General features: G+C 46.3%; 1 protein-coding gene across 11 annotated transcripts in view; it reads right to left on the minus strand.

The window, feature by feature from the left end:
• Window positions 1-16,400, minus strand: part of LOC115079103 (myosin-binding protein C, cardiac-type-like) — a 59,942-nt gene extending 43,542 nt beyond the window's left edge. For 7 of the 11 annotated variants that reach the window (XM_029582197.1, XM_029582190.1, XM_029582193.1 and 4 more), the window contains exons 1-9: window positions 16,257-16,400; window positions 11,905-12,171; window positions 11,082-11,201; window positions 9,587-9,673; window positions 8,266-8,414; window positions 7,878-7,995; window positions 6,997-7,045; window positions 6,174-6,218; window positions 293-349 (exon numbers count right to left, since the gene is read on the minus strand). In XM_029582197.1, the coding sequence (XP_029438057.1) occupies window positions 293-349; window positions 6,174-6,218; window positions 6,997-7,045; window positions 7,878-7,995; window positions 8,266-8,414; window positions 9,587-9,673; window positions 11,082-11,201; window positions 11,905-12,171; window positions 16,257-16,281 (917 nt within the window). In that variant the 5' untranslated portion in view covers window positions 16,282-16,400. The remainder of the gene's footprint in view (window positions 1-292; window positions 350-6,173; window positions 6,219-6,996; window positions 7,046-7,877; window positions 7,996-8,265; window positions 8,415-9,586; window positions 9,674-11,081; window positions 11,202-11,904; window positions 12,172-16,256) is intronic. The other 4 variants (XM_029582198.1, XM_029582192.1, XM_029582196.1 and 1 more) reach the window with 1 other exon arrangement.
• Between the last annotated feature and the right edge of the window lie 1,607 nt (window positions 16,401-18,007).

Here is an 18,007-nt window from a genome sequence, read left to right on the forward strand (position 1 = left end):
TATGGGAGCACTGTAGGGAATGGCGGAGGCATTCAAGCTATGGGAGCACTGTAGGGAATGGCGGAGGCATTCAAGCTATGGGAGCACTGTAGGGAATGGCGGAGGCACGCAGGCTATGGGAGCACTGAGGGAATGGCGGAGGCGCGCCGGCTATGGGAGCACTGTAGGGAATGGCGGAGGCGTGCTGGCTATGGGAGCACTGTAGAGAATGGCGGAGGAGTGCTAGCTTTGGAGGTAGCTTGGAAGCAGTGAAGAAAAGCTGATGTGATGACATTAGAATACTGCCACTCACCTCTTTTTCAATAAGGCACTGAAGTCTAATGCTCCAGCCTCTTCATGAGTATCTCCACTGCAAACAGAACAGAATAACATAAGATATACCATGCTGGGTCAGCCCAAGGTCCATCATACCCAACATCCTGTCTCCAACAGTACTCAGTCCAGGTCACAAGTGCCTGGCAGATCCCAAAAAGTAAATCTATTTCCTGCTACTCACTCCCATGGATAATGATAGCATTTCCTAGTCTAACTGGCTAATGTTGTTTTATGGACTTTTCCAAATCTCATTTAAACCTGTTATGCTAGCTGCCTTGAGCATGTCTTCTAGCAACAGATTCCAAAGCTTGAATGTGCATTACAGTGCTTTCTCTGATTAGTTTTAAATCTGCTGGTTCTTAGAGTATTTATTTATTTAGACATTTTATATTCCATCATTCCATGTATACATCACAACGGTTTACAAGATGACATTAATAGTTATACATTCAACATAAGCCTAGACAAAACAAAACGATTGGGTATGATGTTGGAGTTCGTATGTAGGTATTCATTTTTATCTATCTAGAGACGGTTTCTGGGGCAAATGGAATTATGATCAGAATATAAGGCAAGGACTGTTGGTAATCACAGATAAGGTAGTTTTCAGTTCCTAGTCTGTGGGTTATTTGAGAATCATGCATTCTCTCTTTTGATGTATTCCTCATGCAGCAATTATCATTTGTCTTTGTTGTCTTTTATTGGGTCCATATATTTGAGGTTTAAGTTAAATTATATGTGTTAATGAATAGCCATGTTTTTAATTCACTTTTAAATTTCTTTCTATCTCGTAGCATACATAGAGTTTCTGGTAGAGAGTTCCAGAGCTTTGGACTGGCTATGGGGAATACTCTATTTCTTATTTGCATCAAATGTGTGTTCCATATAGTGGGGATATTCAGGAGACCTTTATTTTGGGATCTTAGTGTTTGTTTAGGGTTGTAGGGCTGTAGTGTCACTCCTGGCAGTCCGATGTTATTGGAGTGAATGATGCTGAATATTATTACTTTACAGTAGATTCTGGATTGTACTGGTAACCAGTGCAGCGCCATCAGCGAGGGTGTAATATGATCATATTTCCTGGATCCTTTAATAGCCTTGCTGTGGTGTTCTGTAATAGTTGAGGTGGTTTTAAGTGACTTGTAGGAAGTCCTAGAAGAAGGGAGTTACAGTAGTCAAGGTTAGAGAATATTAGAGATTGTAGTACTGTATGAAAGTTCACCAGGTTAACAGTGGTTTCAATCTTTGTAGTATATGCAGCTTAGCGTATCCTTTCTTAATCAGTTTCCTGATGTGTATTTTCATAGTGAGGGTCTCATCTAGCTGTACACCTAAATCCTGTACTTGATTTGAGGGGTTAATTTGAAAGTTGCCTAGGCCTAAGGCAAGTGGAGTAACTATCCCCTTGTTTTAGTATTATTTGAAATGGAAAATAACCGTTCTTTATTTACCTGTTCCATTCCACTCATGATTTTATAAACTTCTATTGTGTCCCTTCTCAGCCTTCTTTTTTCCAAGCAGAAGAGTCTTTACCTGCATGGCCTCTCTTCATAGGGGAGCCATTCCATCTCCATCATTTTTGTTGCCTTTTTTTGGTACCTTTTTGAGTACCACTAGGTCTTTTTTGACGTTGGTGACCAGAATAGCACACAAGGTGCAGTAGAACCACAGATCCATACAGAGCAATATGATATTTCCCATTGCTTTTCAGATCATTCCTAACGTTCTATTTGCTTTTTTGACTGACATCACGTGCTGAACTGAGGATTTCACTGCTTTGTCCACAAGGACTCCAAAGACCTTATCCTGGGTAGTGATTCTTAATATTAAAGCCAGCATTCTTACCTGTGGTTGGGATTATTTTTCACTATGTCATCATTTTGAACTTTCCCAAATTAAATCCCATCTGTCATTCAGATTCCCAGTCTCCTAATCTCACAGGCTCCTTCTGCAGCTCTTTACAATATGCTGTTTAAACATCTTTAAATCATTTTTTAATCATCTGCAGATTTAATCGCCTAATTCATTATTCTCTTTTCCAGATCATTTGTGAATATATTAAACAGCATCGGTCCCAGTACAGACTCCTCTGGCACTCCACTAATGACCCTTCTCCATTGGCAAACTGACCATTTAGTCCTACGTTTCCTGTTTTTTAACCAGTTACCGATCCGCAAAAAGACATTGCCTCTTATCCCATAGCATTTTAATTTCCTGAGGAGTCTCTCATGGGAAACTTTGTCAAAGTACCTTCTGAAAATCTAGATACACTGTATCAACTTGCTCACGCTTATCTACATGTTTACTTACACCTTCAAAAGATTTGTAAGATAAGTCTTCCTTTTGCTAAAACCATGTTGCCTCTTCCCTATCAAGCTATGTCTTTTTGCATATGGCCAGTAATTTTGTTTTTAAGAATAGATTCTACCATTTTGCCTAGCACAGAAGTCTGGTTCACCAATCCATAGTTTCCCAAATCATCCCTTGACCCCTTTTTAAAAGTTGGTGTTACCCTCCAGTTGGCAGAAGTATGGCTGTTTTAAATAATAGATTACAGATAACTAGTAAAATGTTTGCAGAGTTCTTTGAGAATTCTGGGGTGAATACCATTCAGTCCTGGTGATTTGTTACTCTTGAGTTTGTAAATCTGAAAGAACATCAAGTTGGAGATGATTGGCTGGTCAGCTTTCAAATACTAATTTTAGGGGCATCTTCGGAACTATATTTTCACTAACCTGAGCAAGGAACTGCTAACTCCCTTTTATCTGCCTGGCACTGCTCCAGCTGTCTTGCAGTTTGATCCAAATGAGTCTGGCAGGTACCTTGAGATTATGGGACTTTGCATGGCTCAAAGAGTAAGATGACCGAAGTGCCATCAGATGGGTATGAGCGAGTCAAAGGTCCTCCGTGCAGGGATTAGCAGGAACATTGCTTGTGACATATGAAAAACTGCTAAAGAAATCATTGGTCTGGATATACTATTTCAGCACAGAGTGAAAAATTGGCCAGAAAAAACCCCCACCATGTTAAATAAGCACTTGTCACTCCAAATGTAGGATAATTGTTTGCCCCATGACAGTGGTATTCATTTCCAATCCATAAGGCTGCAAATAGGTCGGGTTTGCAGGATATCCTCAATTAATATGCATGTAAATAGATTTGCATACAATTGAGGTAGCGTGCATGCAAATCTTTTTCACGTATATTCACTAGGGATATCTTGAAAATCTGACTGGTTCACAGCCCTCAAGAATGCCACTGCCCTAAATGTCACTATTGAGTGATGGTTGAGGTTCCCTCCCTATAGGGGCTGTGAGCGCTGCCTCTGCAGCGTTCCCAGCCCTGGCCATCCATGGGATTGATTCCTGGATTAGGTCTTCTTTTCCCTGGGATGGCCAGGGCTGGGAACGCTGCAGAGGTAGCATTCACAGCCCCTATAGGGAGGAAACCTCAACCTTCACTCAGTAGTGACATTTACAGGCTGGACTTAGGATGCATGGATGCCAGAGACCAAGGGGAGCTGCGCTTTGTTGCCCCCGTCTAAGGAATGTCACTACAATGGCTGGGCAGGTGGGGAAGAGGGAGGGGTTATAAAAAATAGAGTGCACGCTCCACATAGGTGTGAAGACTCCTGGTATCATAGTCCAATACAGGTCGGTTCTGTGTGAGCTGGAAGGCCAAGGAACAGAATCGCTTGGACTATCGATCCTTACAACTGTAATAGGGAACCACAGAAAAAGGAACATTTAGTTCCTAAACCACTGAAAGGTGGTGATTGTTCCAATGGAGGTAAAAGGGTCACAGAGTCAGCCCAAGATGGGAAACGGGGGCAAGAGGCAATGGCAGCTTCCTGGTGTGGGTCTGTGGTTTGTGTGATGTTCTCAAAAACCAGACAGAAACATTCTGCAGAGCCAAGCAGGATCCAGACTGGCAGAACCCCAAAAGCTAGAGCCGTATTGCTAAGCCTCATCAGATCAGGATTTGGAAGAACCGTGTGGAGCAGAATGCCTTCTGCGCTGATGGGAATTTTGTCCTTTGCAAAAATCCCAGCAATGTTTGTAAAGTGTCAGCTGAGGATTACAAAGTCAAATTCTGATCTTGTGTCTCACAAACGTCTGTGAGATTCCAGGAATTCCAGACTGGTATCCAGAGATGGGGGAAGCATGCGTGAGAGAGCTTGATGCTTTGCATGCTCTGCTGAGGCTTCTCTCACTCCCGCGAGCTGCTGGGAGTGCCATGCATTAGCGCGCTCACGTGTGATAGAGATGGAGGCATCCAGTGGAGGAAAGCAGTGCATCATAGTGAGGGATGGGAGACAGACACTTTCTCTCAGTGCTTCATTTCCCCAGAATTCAGTTCTAATAAAGAGTTTGACAAGGTCAGTCAAAACCTTTATAAGCAACTGGTCTGGCAGACATGGGGGAAAGGAGGTAGAGGAAATTATGGGGAAAAAATGTGTGCTTAGGAAGTCCCTTAACTCCAAGATAATCTCTCTGTGTAAAGTCAATATCCATTGCCCACAGGTAACAGAATCCCTCATCCTGTGATCCCTCACTCTGTGACTGCAGCACTAACCTACCCACAGGTTATAGGATCCCTCACCCTGACTGCAGCACTAACCTATCCCTCACTCTGTGACTGTAGCACTAACCTATCCCTCACTCTGTGACTGCACTGCTAACCTACCCACAGGTTATAGGATCCCTCACCCTGACTGCAGCACTAACCTATCCCTCACTCTGTGACTGCACTGCTAACCTACCCACAGGTCATAGGATTCCTCACCCTGACTGCAGCACTAACCTATCTCTCACTCTGTGACTGTAGCACTAACCTATCCCTCACTCTGTGACTGCAGCACTAACCTACCCACAGGTTATAGGATCCCTCAACTCTGTGACTGCAGCACTAACCTATCCCTCACTCTATGACTGCACTGCTAACCTACCCACAGGTTATAGGATTCCTCACCCTGACTGCAGCACTAACCTATCCCTCACTCTGTGACTGTAGCACTAACCTATCCCTCACTCTGTGACTGCACTGCTAACCTACCCACAGGTTATAGGATCCCTCACCCTGACTGCAGCACTAACCTATCCCTCACTCTGTGACTGCACTGCTAACCTACCCACAGGTCATAGGATTCCTCACCCTGACTGCAGCACTAACCTATCTCTCACTCTGTGACTGTAGCACTAACCTATCCCTCACTCTGTGACTGCAGCACTAACCTACCCACAGGTTATAGGATCCCTCAACTCTGTGACTGCAGCACTAACCTATCCCTCACTCTGTGACTGCACTGCTAACCTACCCACAGGTTATAGGATCCCTCAACTCTGTGACTGCAGCACTAACCTATCCCTCACTCTGTGCCTGCAGCACTAACCTACCCACAGGTTACAGGATCCCTCAACTCTGTGACTGCAGCACTAACCTACCCACAGGTTATAGGATCCCTCAACTCTGTGACTGCAGCACTAACCTATCCCTCACTCTGTGACTGCAACACTAACCTACCCACAGGTTATAGGATCCCTCAACTCTGTGACTGCAGCACTAACCTATCTCTCACTCTGTGACTGTAGCACTAACGTATCCCTCAACTCTGTGACTGCAGCACTAACCTATCCCTCAACTCTGTGACTGCAACACTAACCTACCCACAGGTTATAGGATCCCTCAACTCTGTGACTGCAGCACTAACCTATCCCTCACTCTGTGACTGCAGCACTAACCTACCCACAGGTTATAGGATCTCTCACCCCGTGACTGCAACACTTCATTTGCCGTCTCCCTCTAGCACTGAGAGATTACTTGAAGGCTTGGGAGAAAGTGTGACAAAACTCAACTACCTGAAGTAGAAAGAGGTCTTCCGTTTAAATCCTCCCATCAGACTCCTAAGTAGCATTTACAAATAAAGAGTTGTAACAGTGCACGGAGGCTTTCCCCTCTCCCCCTCTGACGGTATATAGCATGCAAACATACAGGTATACACAGCCCTCCCTGCTGCCCCAGGCAGAGACAGTCCCGTCTTCCTCCACACAGTCACAGTTTTCTCTCTCATCCCTAAGGTGCACCTGGCTATTTCTCCTCTCCTCTCCTAGATACAAACAGCCCTCCTTTGTCCTACAGATGTACACCCTCTAGCATCATCATCACCTTCCCTTCCCTCTCCCCTCAAACCTTGGGATCATAAACTCACCCTCCCCCCCAAGGTATTTATCTGCCCCTTCCTTCCCCCTCCCCAAATTATATCCTGCAACAGGGGCTATGGGCCCCGTAAGGTTTCGATTACAAAGGAAAGCCAGCAGAGGAGAAAGCGGAGGATAAGCGCCACTTGCCAGTGGGAAGACATCCCCCGCATACGAGGAAGTGTGAGGAGAAAGAGGGCATGACGAGTTAGCCTGCCACGGCTGGTGGTGGCCACAGTGGCTCAGGTCAGCTTCACCTCAGCCCTGGAGAGCTGGGAGAAAGCCCTCTGGCTTCGGCTGGAGCAGCTGTGCTTGATGGACCCTTGGTCTGACCCAGTATGGCACTTTCTTAGGAAGCGCCGCGGTGTCCAGATTCATTTTTCAGACGTGCTTGGGCCCTTCCCCTCTCCCGGGAAACATCGGCTTTAGCCATATCCTAGGACCCCTCCCCCCCCCCCTCCATACGGCGCCAGGCGGTACTCACGTGCGTCGGAAGGTGGAGAGAATATCTACGTCCCCAGTTCCTGCAGTCTCTATCGGGGGAAAGAGAGGGGTAGCAAGAAAAAAAAAAGGATAGAAAGGGAGAAAGAGAAAAGGAGAATAAAAACGAAAGTAGAAAATAGGAGCGAGATGTGGGATTGACAAGGAAAGATCAGAGCAGACCGTATGAAATTAGAGAGAGAGGAGAAGGCAAACGTTCTCAGAAAGCTGCCTTCACTTTAACACTCAACAGGGCTGCTGGCTGGTATTGTCCTCTCTCTGTAGCTTAGTTTTTACTTCAAACTGGCATTTTTATTAAACAAATACTGTCAAATTCATTTTGGGAACAGTTCGGAGCTATCTTTATTCACAGCTTAGAACTTGGTTGTCGGGAGCCGGTAGGTGGGACTCGTTCCCTCCGAGCGCTAGGAATTTCACTTCTGTAGTGCGATGGCCCTCGGGGGCCACACATGGGCCCCCAGAGGCTCCTGCAGCTGCCGGAGAGGAGGAAAAGGATTAGCTGTACTCCTACTGCCGGAGCCAGCAGTCAGGGGCTGCCTAGCTCCTGCAGAAGCTTCCCAAGCGCAGTGACACAAAGGATTAAGAGGGACCGGGTGGTCATCCAAGGGCTATGGTCAATTAAACGAGTCTCAGAAATCTGATTGAGTGGAATAAGGGAGGTCAGTTCCCTGAAGGAGGGCGCATGTTGCTGAAGGCCTGAGGCTGGCCCACAGGAGAAAGTCTGGATAGAGCCATCAGCAGCAACTGAGGCACTGGCGGACGTGAAGAAGGTGCGGTGAAGGTCCAGGACTGACTGATCCTCTACCACATCCTCAAACCAGCATTAACAATGCCAGCGACAGCCGAAGCTCAGGGTTTACCCACCTTGGACATTGAGGTTGAAGTTGCAACTGTCAAAATGGTCCTTGGTGCTCACTTCGCACCTGTAACCGCCGGCATAGGTCATTTTTGCCTTCATGATGTGTATCTCAAAGACGTAAACCTGAGAAAGAAATGCACAGAGGCGATTAAGACCCAGCCAGGAAGGGAGGCAGAGGCAAGGGAAAAAGGAGGGGGGAGACAGAGAGGAAGGGAAGCGTCGTAAAAAGGGAGAGAGTCAGAAAGACAGAGGGGAGAGTTAGAAAGGCAGAGCCGGAGCCAGAAGGAAGGTAAGGAAGCAAGAAAGAGGAAAGCAAATAAGCAGACGGGGAGAGAAGGAGGCTGCAGGAGGGCGGGTGGGAATCAGCGCTTCCTGGCCCCTGACACTCAGCACCTTGTTGTTGCGATCATAAGACTCCTGTAACTGGAGGTGCTTCCCCACTTTAGTGGAAAGGTCCATCCATTTCCCCTTGAACCATTTGACTGTTGGCTTCTTCAGCATGTTCGTACCCACTATTTTGGCCGTGAATGTGATGTTTTCATCTAGAAATTGGAAAAAGAAGTGAATAACCGTACACCCAGCAAAAAGCTGAAAGTATTTGCGGCACCTTGCTGACTAGTAAAGTTACGCGGCTGCAGACTTCTGCAGGTATCTTTGCTGCTTGTTAGCCAGGAGGAAATCTTGCCACCTATGATGTGATTGGCACAGCAGGATCACTAACATTCATGCACCTAGTGCATGGCTTTACCTGCGGTTGGACAGGCTAGACTAGCACTCAATGCAATAAGGAGATTAGCGCGTCCAGAACGCGCGCCCAAACAAACGTGTAGCTGTAGCGCTCATCACATGTAAATTCCATGTAGATGAGGCTATTGGCTATTACCCCCTGAAGCAAAAAAAAAAAAAATCACTGGGCGCCCAACGCAAACATTTTAACGCGGCAAATTTAACTCCAGCCCCCGAGGTGGCGTTAAGTCAATCCACGAATCAAGGGCTCATGAGGAATTAAAACTTACTGTCCTCTGTGGTTCCTCCCACTTAAATCTACCGATTGTGGTCTTTATAAATAAAAGTATAATGTAATGGCTTGATGCAAAAAAATAAAATAAAAATTCTGGACGCACCCTTTACACACAAAATATGCCTGCTCAATAGCAAGGAGCGAAATCGGCCTGAAGCGGGAAAAAATGGACGCGCACCTGTTGCGATTGTGGGCGCACTATGCCTTTGCACGCTGGCGATGCACAATGCGTCCCTAGCGCGTTCTTTTTTTAGGCAGTCCCTCGTTTACATATTGCATCGGGCGCCCAGGGGACGCAGTTGTGCGTTCGTTAGGAAGACATGCGCTCAATATTTTTTTTTTCAGTACGAGCGCCCGTTTTAACATGCGTCTTATTGAATCGGCCCCCTGGAGTCCCTCGTATAACTGAAACTATAATTGATTACTTTGCACAACTGGAAGCTAACTGGATCCCAGGGCTGAAACTCTGCCTTGCACGACTGGCATGCTCACAAGCTCGTGCCGCTGGAACTACAGCTGTCTTGCATAGCTGGAGGCCTAATATTGCATTCTGAGCAGGTGGGTTTACAGAGTCTCGCACTATCAGTCCCACACTAACAGGCTCACTAGTCCTTGCAGGCAGCTGGAGCACTAGCTGCTCTGCACAGCTGGAATATTAGCCTTGTTTTTCTGAGCATCTGAATTTGGACTTACCCACAGTGACGTCTCCATCCTGAGGCCGGACAACAAAGAGCCCAGTACTATCCTGACCTTCCTGAGGCTTACCTACGTCTGGTGCAGCTGAAATAAAGCAAACAATTTGATATCTGCATTATCAGAGTCTCTCTCTGACCTTCCCCACTCACTCTCTGCCTTCTGCCCAAATCCTCTCTCTGACCTACCCTTCCTTGCCTCTGCCTACTCTGTGCTGTTCCTCCCCCACTCACCTCTCTGTCCCACCTTCCCTGCCCCACAGACCTCACTGCTGAACAAATACCATACTTCATTCACCCTTTTTGCATGGCTCTGCTAACCACTGACTCTTTATAACACCTCAAATGCCAGGCCAAGACTGATCCTCCTGACACCAAACTCCATCCTACCACTGTCTCCAAAAATGCCCTCCTAAACCTGACCCCAAAGATCATCCTTACCTTAAACATAAGCAGTGCCCTGCTGGGTCAGACCAAGGTCCATTGAGCCCAGCATCCTGTCTCTGACAGTGGCCACTCAGGGTCATAAGTACCCGTCATATCCCCAATAGTTGACTTAATTCTTGCATCTCACTCCCAGGGATAAGCACTGGCTTTCCTGAGTCTACCTGGCTAATAACTTTATGGACTCTTCCTTCAGGAACTTGTTCAATCCTCTTTTGAACCCAACTATGTTAGTTGCCTTGACCACATCCTCTGGCAAGAGATTCCATAGCTTGATTGCTAAAAAAAAAAAAAAAATACTTCCTGTGATTTGTTTTAAATCTACCAGTTGCCAGTTTCATGGAATGTCCCAGTTCAAGTGTTGTTTGAAAGGGTAAACAATTGTTCCCTCTTTTCCTGTTCCATCCCACTCATGATTTCATAAATCTCAATAATATTCCTCTCAGCCGTGTCTCTTCAAGCTAAAGAGCCCTAATCTGTTTAGCCTCTCTCCATAAAGGAGCTTTTCTATCCCCTTTATCCATGTCGTCACCCTTCTCTGTACCTTTCTATGCCCGCTATGAAATGGCTTGACCAGGTCTGCACACAATACTCGAGGTGCAGTCGCACCATGGATCTGTACAAAGGCATTATGATATTCTCGGGGGGTTTTTTCTATTCATTTCCAAATAATTCCCAATAATCTATTTCTCTTTTTGACCGGAAATGCCCACTGAGCCGAAGATTTCAAAGTATTGTTCACAAGGACTCCGAGGTCCTTTTCCTGGGTGGTGGAACCCAGCATCATGCACTTCTATGTTAATGTGGACAAGGGCAAAGTGAATTTCATCTGCCATTTAGAAGCCCAGCCTCCTACTCTCGCAAGCTCCTTCTGCAGTGTTTCAGACCCACCAAGCACCACCATTATCTTTCTCACTCCATATAAGATCTGTTGCCTTCCCTCCTTTATTGCGTCTCTTCCTCCTTGACTTTCTTGCCATTGTTTTCTCTTTCTCCATCCTCTAGTTCTGTCCCAAGGTGTTCCTTGGTCTACTGATCTGATCTTGCTCTACCTCCTGGACTCTGGTTGATGTCCTCTGGAGGCTTGACTGCTGGAACTTCTGAAGGAGCTGGTGCAGGAGAAGCTTCTGGGACAGGATGGGCTTCAGCAGGCTGATCAGCTTCTGACTTTTCTGGAAAGGCAAGAAGTAAATAAATAAATATCATTTTGGGATCTACCTGGTATGACCTAAACTGGGCACCATTGGAGACAGGATGCTGGGTTTGATGGACCGTGGTCTGACCCGGCATGACGTATCTTATCTTCTTATAGAAGTCCATATTCAGCCATTAGCATTCTGGGTAAGTTATCCAGATAAAACAACCTAGGTAACTTGAAGTGGATATCTGAATGTACCCAAATAAATCAAAGTTATCTGGATAAGTTTAGGACTGCTCTATGACATAACCAGCCAGGTAACTTGATAAAGCAGAATATCGGTGATATCCGGCTACGTTATCTGGCTAGTCAGCTCTACCCCAGAACATTTCCGACTTATCCTGCTAGGCTTTTAATCCAGATAATGACTTATCTGAATAAACTGGAGCTGGGGAATGCATTGGGAAATTTAAAAAAAAAAATGTGACTTGTCTGGCCAAGTCCAAAACTTAAGCTGGACAGACCATTCTGAATATGGACCCCAGATGGGTTTTGCTAACTACAGTATTACAACAAACCACAATGAGGAGTCTCAGTACTAGAGTATCTGTGTCCCTGGAAACGTGTATGCGTGCGTGAGAGACAGCGAGAGACAAGTGAGCGCCGTTCTCATCGAACGGCACACGAGCACACGCCGGTGCGGCTCGTTCAGTGATAGTGCTCAGCGGGACACTGACCTGTCTCTCTAACTTTGAGCTCAAATTTGACTTTGGAGCTGCCTGCGATGACTGCATAGACGACGTCATCCTCTTTCAGCACATTGTTGATGGTCAGGGAATGCTTGGTGCCTTCAGCCTTGATGATGTACTTGTCACTGGAAGAAATGTCCGCGCCATCTCTCTGCCATTTCACCTTCACGCCATCTTTGTCAGTTTCGGCCTCAAATACAGCAGCGGCCCCTGCTGCCACCTCCACCGACTTCGGTTTCTTGCTGAAAGCTGAACCTGGAACACATAAGAAGAGATCCTGTACCCACATACAGTGCAGCTTCGTGACAGCACCTCTGCTTATAAAGCAGCATTACATGCAGTGATATATATATCATTTGCCACATCTGGATATATATTCTAATATCAGTATCACATGTGCATTGATACTCAGCCATGTCTGCATAGACGCTGATATCAGAATCCTATACTCCGCTACTCCGTACACCTGCATATGTTGTAATATCAGTATTTCATGGAGAGAGAATGACAGTATCGCCACATATAAAAAGCTAGATTCATACTGAGCTGTATTACGACGAGTATCACACAGGACCAGCCCAGTGGCTCATTGGCCATTCAGAATTCAATTCCTAAGCCTGGTTGCTACTTCTCAGGTTGGATGCTGCCCTGGCAGTGACTGCAAACTCTGGGGAAGGGGACGGAGATGCCCAGTAGCCAGTCAGGTCCAGGCCCATTCCATTTTGTATGGAAGAAATGCGTGGCGCTGGCCTTGGTGTGCCGGTACCATACCCCTAGCAGGGCAGGAGCCACCGGGGATCAAGAGAAAGAATGATTCAGAGGGCTGCAGGGACTGAAGGAGGGACCTGAGAGGTTTGGGGCTTTTTTTTTTCTCCACTGGAGCCTAATTGGGGTTTTTTTTTCTGTTTTGTTTTTAAATTGCATTCATTTCTATTTTTTTTTTCATTTTAAATAAATAGAAAAAAACAAAACAACCAACAAATTTAACAAAAAAAAATAAAAAATGAAAAAATGAAACAAAAAAAGATGTCTGTGACCTATAAAGAAAAGTTGGGATTATTTAGCTTAGAGAAGACTGTGGGCTGACATGCTAACAGCGTTTAAAGACATAAAGGGGGTATACATCAAGCACCGTGACTGGTTGATCTCCATCTACACCACGGGAAGTAACGGGCTGAAACCGCAACTGGGGAGGTTTAGCTTGGACATTAGGAAGGTGGGTTGCGGGATCCGTCATTGGAAGGTTTTAAGAGCAGGACAGACATACATTGGTCTAGGATGACAGAGTGCATCCTGCCTGGGTGAGGGAGGGTGGGGTTAGATGACCTTTTCTCCCTCTTACCCACTCACTACACTCGTTCAGTAACACACTCATTCATTCACTCACACCCAAGGGAGGGGAAGGAGGGCATTACATTACCAAAACCCTGCACTAGTACAGGGAATAACTTTGCCACATAATATTTCAGGGTCAGGACTGGCAAAGGGTGCGTGTTGTGCCCATATTCAAGCAGGCATCCAAATCAGAACCAGACATAAGAACATAAGAAATTGCCATGCCGGGTCAGACCAAGGGACCATCAAGCCCAGCATCCTGTTTCCAACAGTGGCCAAAACCAGGCCACAAGAACCTGGCAATTACCCAAACACTAAGAAGATCAAGTAGGGACCAATTGTTATCCTAATGCTCATTGCAGAAACAGTACTGACAGGGCTTGTTTTAGACAGGGGAGGGTCCTAGGCACTGAAGCAGAGCTTCGAGGAACCTGGCTCTGGCTAAGCCCACTTCTTAGCTTCTGCCCTGGAGCCCAATGTGTCTAACACTGGACCTGCTTACTGGAAGCCATCATAAGAGAAGAGATGGCATGGAGGAGAAGGTTCTCACGATTGAATGTGCATGGGTGAAGGAATAACAGGCCCTGCTAGACTACACTTGTTACCAGCGGACTTAGCACAGGAAATTATGATTGATGTAGTTTATCGGATTTTGCAAAAGCTTTTGAAAGATTGATTTTCAAATTACAGATGATGGGTTTTAGAGATGACATTTGTGAGTGGATAAATAATTGGTTGAAGGGGAGGCTTCAGTGGTGCATAATTAATGGCCCATTTCCAGTTGCAATGCCTTGATAAGTAGGCCCCAACAGGGATCTGTGTCTGAAGTTATTAATAAATATTTTATCAATGATTTGGAAGAAGGATTAAGCCATTTTCGTAGGTGGCACCAAACTGTCATACAGAGCAGGACCCACTGATTTTACAGAGAAATACATTTAGCCTGGGCAAATGGGCAGAGAATCACGAAGGCGATGTTAATGTGGACAAACGCAGGATAATGCACTTGGGGCACGACAATAGAGAGCCGTAATATATTTAAAAGAGGCAACCCTTGCTAATATGACCCAAGAAAAGATCTTGTCATATTTATAGATAATGCATTAGGCATGAAGAATTTATGAGTCAAGAAGGCTCAGCAAAGCCGAGTTCATGTGGGAGTGGAAGCAAGAAAGCAAAACGTTATCCTTTCTACTGTTTAAGATGTTTCTGAGGCCACGTTTGGAATATAGGATACAGTTTTGGGCAGCTATCCAAAGAAAGGATACTCATCTCTTTAAAATGTACTAATAAGTGCCACTAAGCTAATACAGAGATCTCCATACTTAGCATCATTATATTTTTTTCCCACTGCTGCATAAATTAGCTATGAATGCTTTATTGCCTTCCTGCGGATTAACACAGAGAGATCCGCCGAAAACGTTGTCCAAACTAAGGCTTGCCTCCTTAGAAAAGAAAGGCTGGAAGGAGTACAAAGATGTCAACCTGCCGAGGAATTTCAGGGGGGGGTCATCTTTTCACCGTTCATATCTTGCCCCGCCAAAACCCAACCAACAGTGGGGAAATGCTCGGAGGTTGAGGGGAAAAGGCGATTTCGCTGCCTTCAGGAGGAAGAGATTGGGTTCTTGGAGTGAGAACAGTTTGCCAAGGGAGGTGGCCGTGACTGCGACACGAACAAGAGTGGAAGGAAATTCGGCAACGTTTGGAGATTGGTAGGTAGGATGAGCTAAGCTTTTCCAGGGGAAGGGCCGCATAGAATGTTTAAAATCATCCAGAGGGCTGGGGTCCCCCCCCCCCACACATCACAGACACACAGATTATGTGGGGGAGGGGCCTCGTGTCCAGCTTTTTCATTGATTTGAAATGCTGAGGGGGGGGGGGGGGGGGACAGGGTCCCTACGTAGTAATAATATTTGTTTAGGTGTCTGAGGGGAAAAATAACCCGACCCTCCAAAGAACAAAAAAACCCCACTTCTGAGCACCAGATCCAATCACTGGAGGGAAAAATCTGGCAGGCAGGAAACCCCAGGCTCCATGGGCCAAACCCAGCCCACAGGACTCAAGGGAAAAGTACTGCTCCAGGGATTTGAAGGTCATCATTCTCCTTAGCATCATCATTCTTTTTCAGTACTGCATAATTAGCTATATTGGTTTTCCTGCGGATTAGCACAGGAGAGATCTGTTAGTCAGAGAGCCAGCTTTCTCGTAATAAGCAATCAAACTTTTCCTCACAGTTTGATGAATCCTCTCTCCTCTTTTGCCCTTTTCCTACCACGATATGTTGAAGTAATGGAATTGTCCAGTCATTCTTGGATGTGCAGGTTTAATTCTCAGTATAATGGCGTCATGGACAGATGGATCTGCCCGGCATGGTCACGGAGGACTCCATGCATGCTGGAACGGGGAACGAAAGTGCTCACTTAAAATATCTGAAATTCCTCCTTGTAAACTCCTCCCTGAGAGAAGATAGGCCTGCTCCAAGAAGAGTAGAGGGCACGCACTGACCTTCAGCTACAGGGGAATGGTCTGAAGAACACAGCCTAAGCTTGCTGGATGCAGGGGTAGGGGAGTGAGAATAAGAATAATTAAAAACAAAACAAAAAACACAAGAGTATACAGTCCACGATAGACACATACAGAACTCATAATCCGTTCAAGTCAGGTGAGGAGTGACCCGAGCCGACACATAAATCATTCAAAGTTCAGGACAAACCACCCACAAGGAACCAGGACCTGAGCAGAACACAGAACTTATTCAGGAGCCACACAGAGTTAATTCTGCCCCCACTTCAGATCTGTCAGGATCAGGTCCTTCCACAAGTACTTCAACACATTCGCTGTCTCCTTCTCATATTGGCTCTCCCCCCTCATCCTCCTCCTCTCTCTCTCTGTCCCACATTATTGTTCTCTCATTCCCTCTCTTTACTTTTCCCCTGCATTCTCTCTGCTCTTTCCCTCCTCCCTTGGGTCTCCTGCTTTAGCTCAGCTCAACGGTTCATCCTCACCTGCTTTCTTTGCAGGCTCCGGCATCCTGGTTTTTCTGTCTCACCCCTCAAGGACAAAATTCCCAACCAGGCTGGTTAAAGCAAACTCTGATCTTAGCCGGAATGAGGCTGGAAGAGCTTACAGACCCCTTAAAGAAAGAGAGAGAGACTGCCCTGACCCCTCCTTCTCATCGCCCTCACCCCCTCCCCTCTCCCCCATCTCACACTCTGTCACCACCACAACCTTATCACTGCAAGGCTTACTTGACAGGATCCATCACCCAGGATAAATATAGTATGATGAGACTGCATCTTCTCTAAACTCTGCTTCCCTGAATCGCATCTTCTTTCCACTCTGCTCCCCTACCCCAAACTTCTCATTCTCTTCCTCCCTCCCCCCCCCATCCATCCTCTCCCAGCGCTGCTCTTTCCCCCTCCCCACTTCTCACACTCTCTCACGTGCCTCCAAGCTCTTATTTCTTAATGTTTCTTCTTGCGAGGGACACAGTCGCATCCATAATGAAATACCCCCTGCGACACAGACGCAATCATTAAATATTAACAGTGAATGGAATCAGCTTTGACCTCTGCCCATTTACTGGCGTCACCCCCACGACGTGCAGAGAGCGCCCAGCGGGAAGGATCGCTCCTCTGTCCCTGCCTTCCACGTTTACTGCTAGGCTAAGCATGTTTCACACTTTCCTGCTCCCATGCACTGCAGCCCTCACGTGCTCGCTGAAAGCGGGATTTGCTTGCTGCAGTCTGTGGGATTTGCTATCGTGGGCGCCCCTAGCCAGGGTGACGGTGTCCAGGAGCAGCTTCAAGATTTAAAGGGAGGTCTCTTGGGAGCGACCTTTCGCCGGACGCTGGGTGGTGTGAAGTGTTTCCTCCCTGGCACTTTAGGAAACTTTGCCAAACTAAATAAGACCAGTGGCATTTTTTCTAAAGAGTCAACTCCTGCACTGTAGAATAACGAAGTGGACGATCCTTTTACAACACAACCTTGTATCACAACGTTGGGTGCTAACAAAAAAACACTCTTCCCCTGCCAGTAATGCCTGTGCGGTATCTGCTGTCGCCCTCACGTTTCATTCTCATAAACTGTGACAACAAATAAATTGGCTTCTACCCCATTGGGAGAAAGAAGAGTTATTATCCACCAAGAATATGGATAAGAGTCACAAGATGGGTTAAAAAAAAACCCAAAACAAAACCCCAGTACTCATTCAGCAAAGCTACAGCAACCCTCCAGTAAGACCCTAGTACTCCTCCAGTAATATCCCAGTCACCCTTCACTGATCGGCAGTGACTCACCAGTAGCACCCAGTGACTCTTCAAAATACCCAGAGCACCCTATAACCCTCTAGGGACAATTTAGCACCATCTCCACCCTAGTGGCCTTGCAGTAACATACTGGTCAGTCACCCCGCTAACACTTCAGTCAGTGCTCCTCCGTCACACCCCAACGTCAGTAAATGTCCAGAAGCATCATAGTAAATCTCACACAGAGCCCCATAATCCTCCAGCTTCCTACAACTATGCCCTGCCCCCCAGCAACCCCCCAAATCCCATCCCATTAAGCCCTCCAGCCACACCCTCAATAAGGGGGTAATTTTCAAAGCTATTTACACACATAAAACCCAGTTTTATGAGCACAAATTGCTGTACTAAAATAGCCCAGGGCTCCGTGTGTGGACACGTACTCAAACTGCAGGTTTTCCGGGTATTCTGGGGGTTGGAACCTACATGCAGACATTTTTATTTGTAAAAAA

This window comes from Rhinatrema bivittatum, chromosome 17, assembly GCF_901001135.1.
Source record: "Rhinatrema bivittatum chromosome 17, aRhiBiv1.1, whole genome shotgun sequence".
Classification (NCBI taxonomy): Eukaryota; Metazoa; Chordata; class Amphibia; order Gymnophiona; family Rhinatrematidae; genus Rhinatrema; species Rhinatrema bivittatum.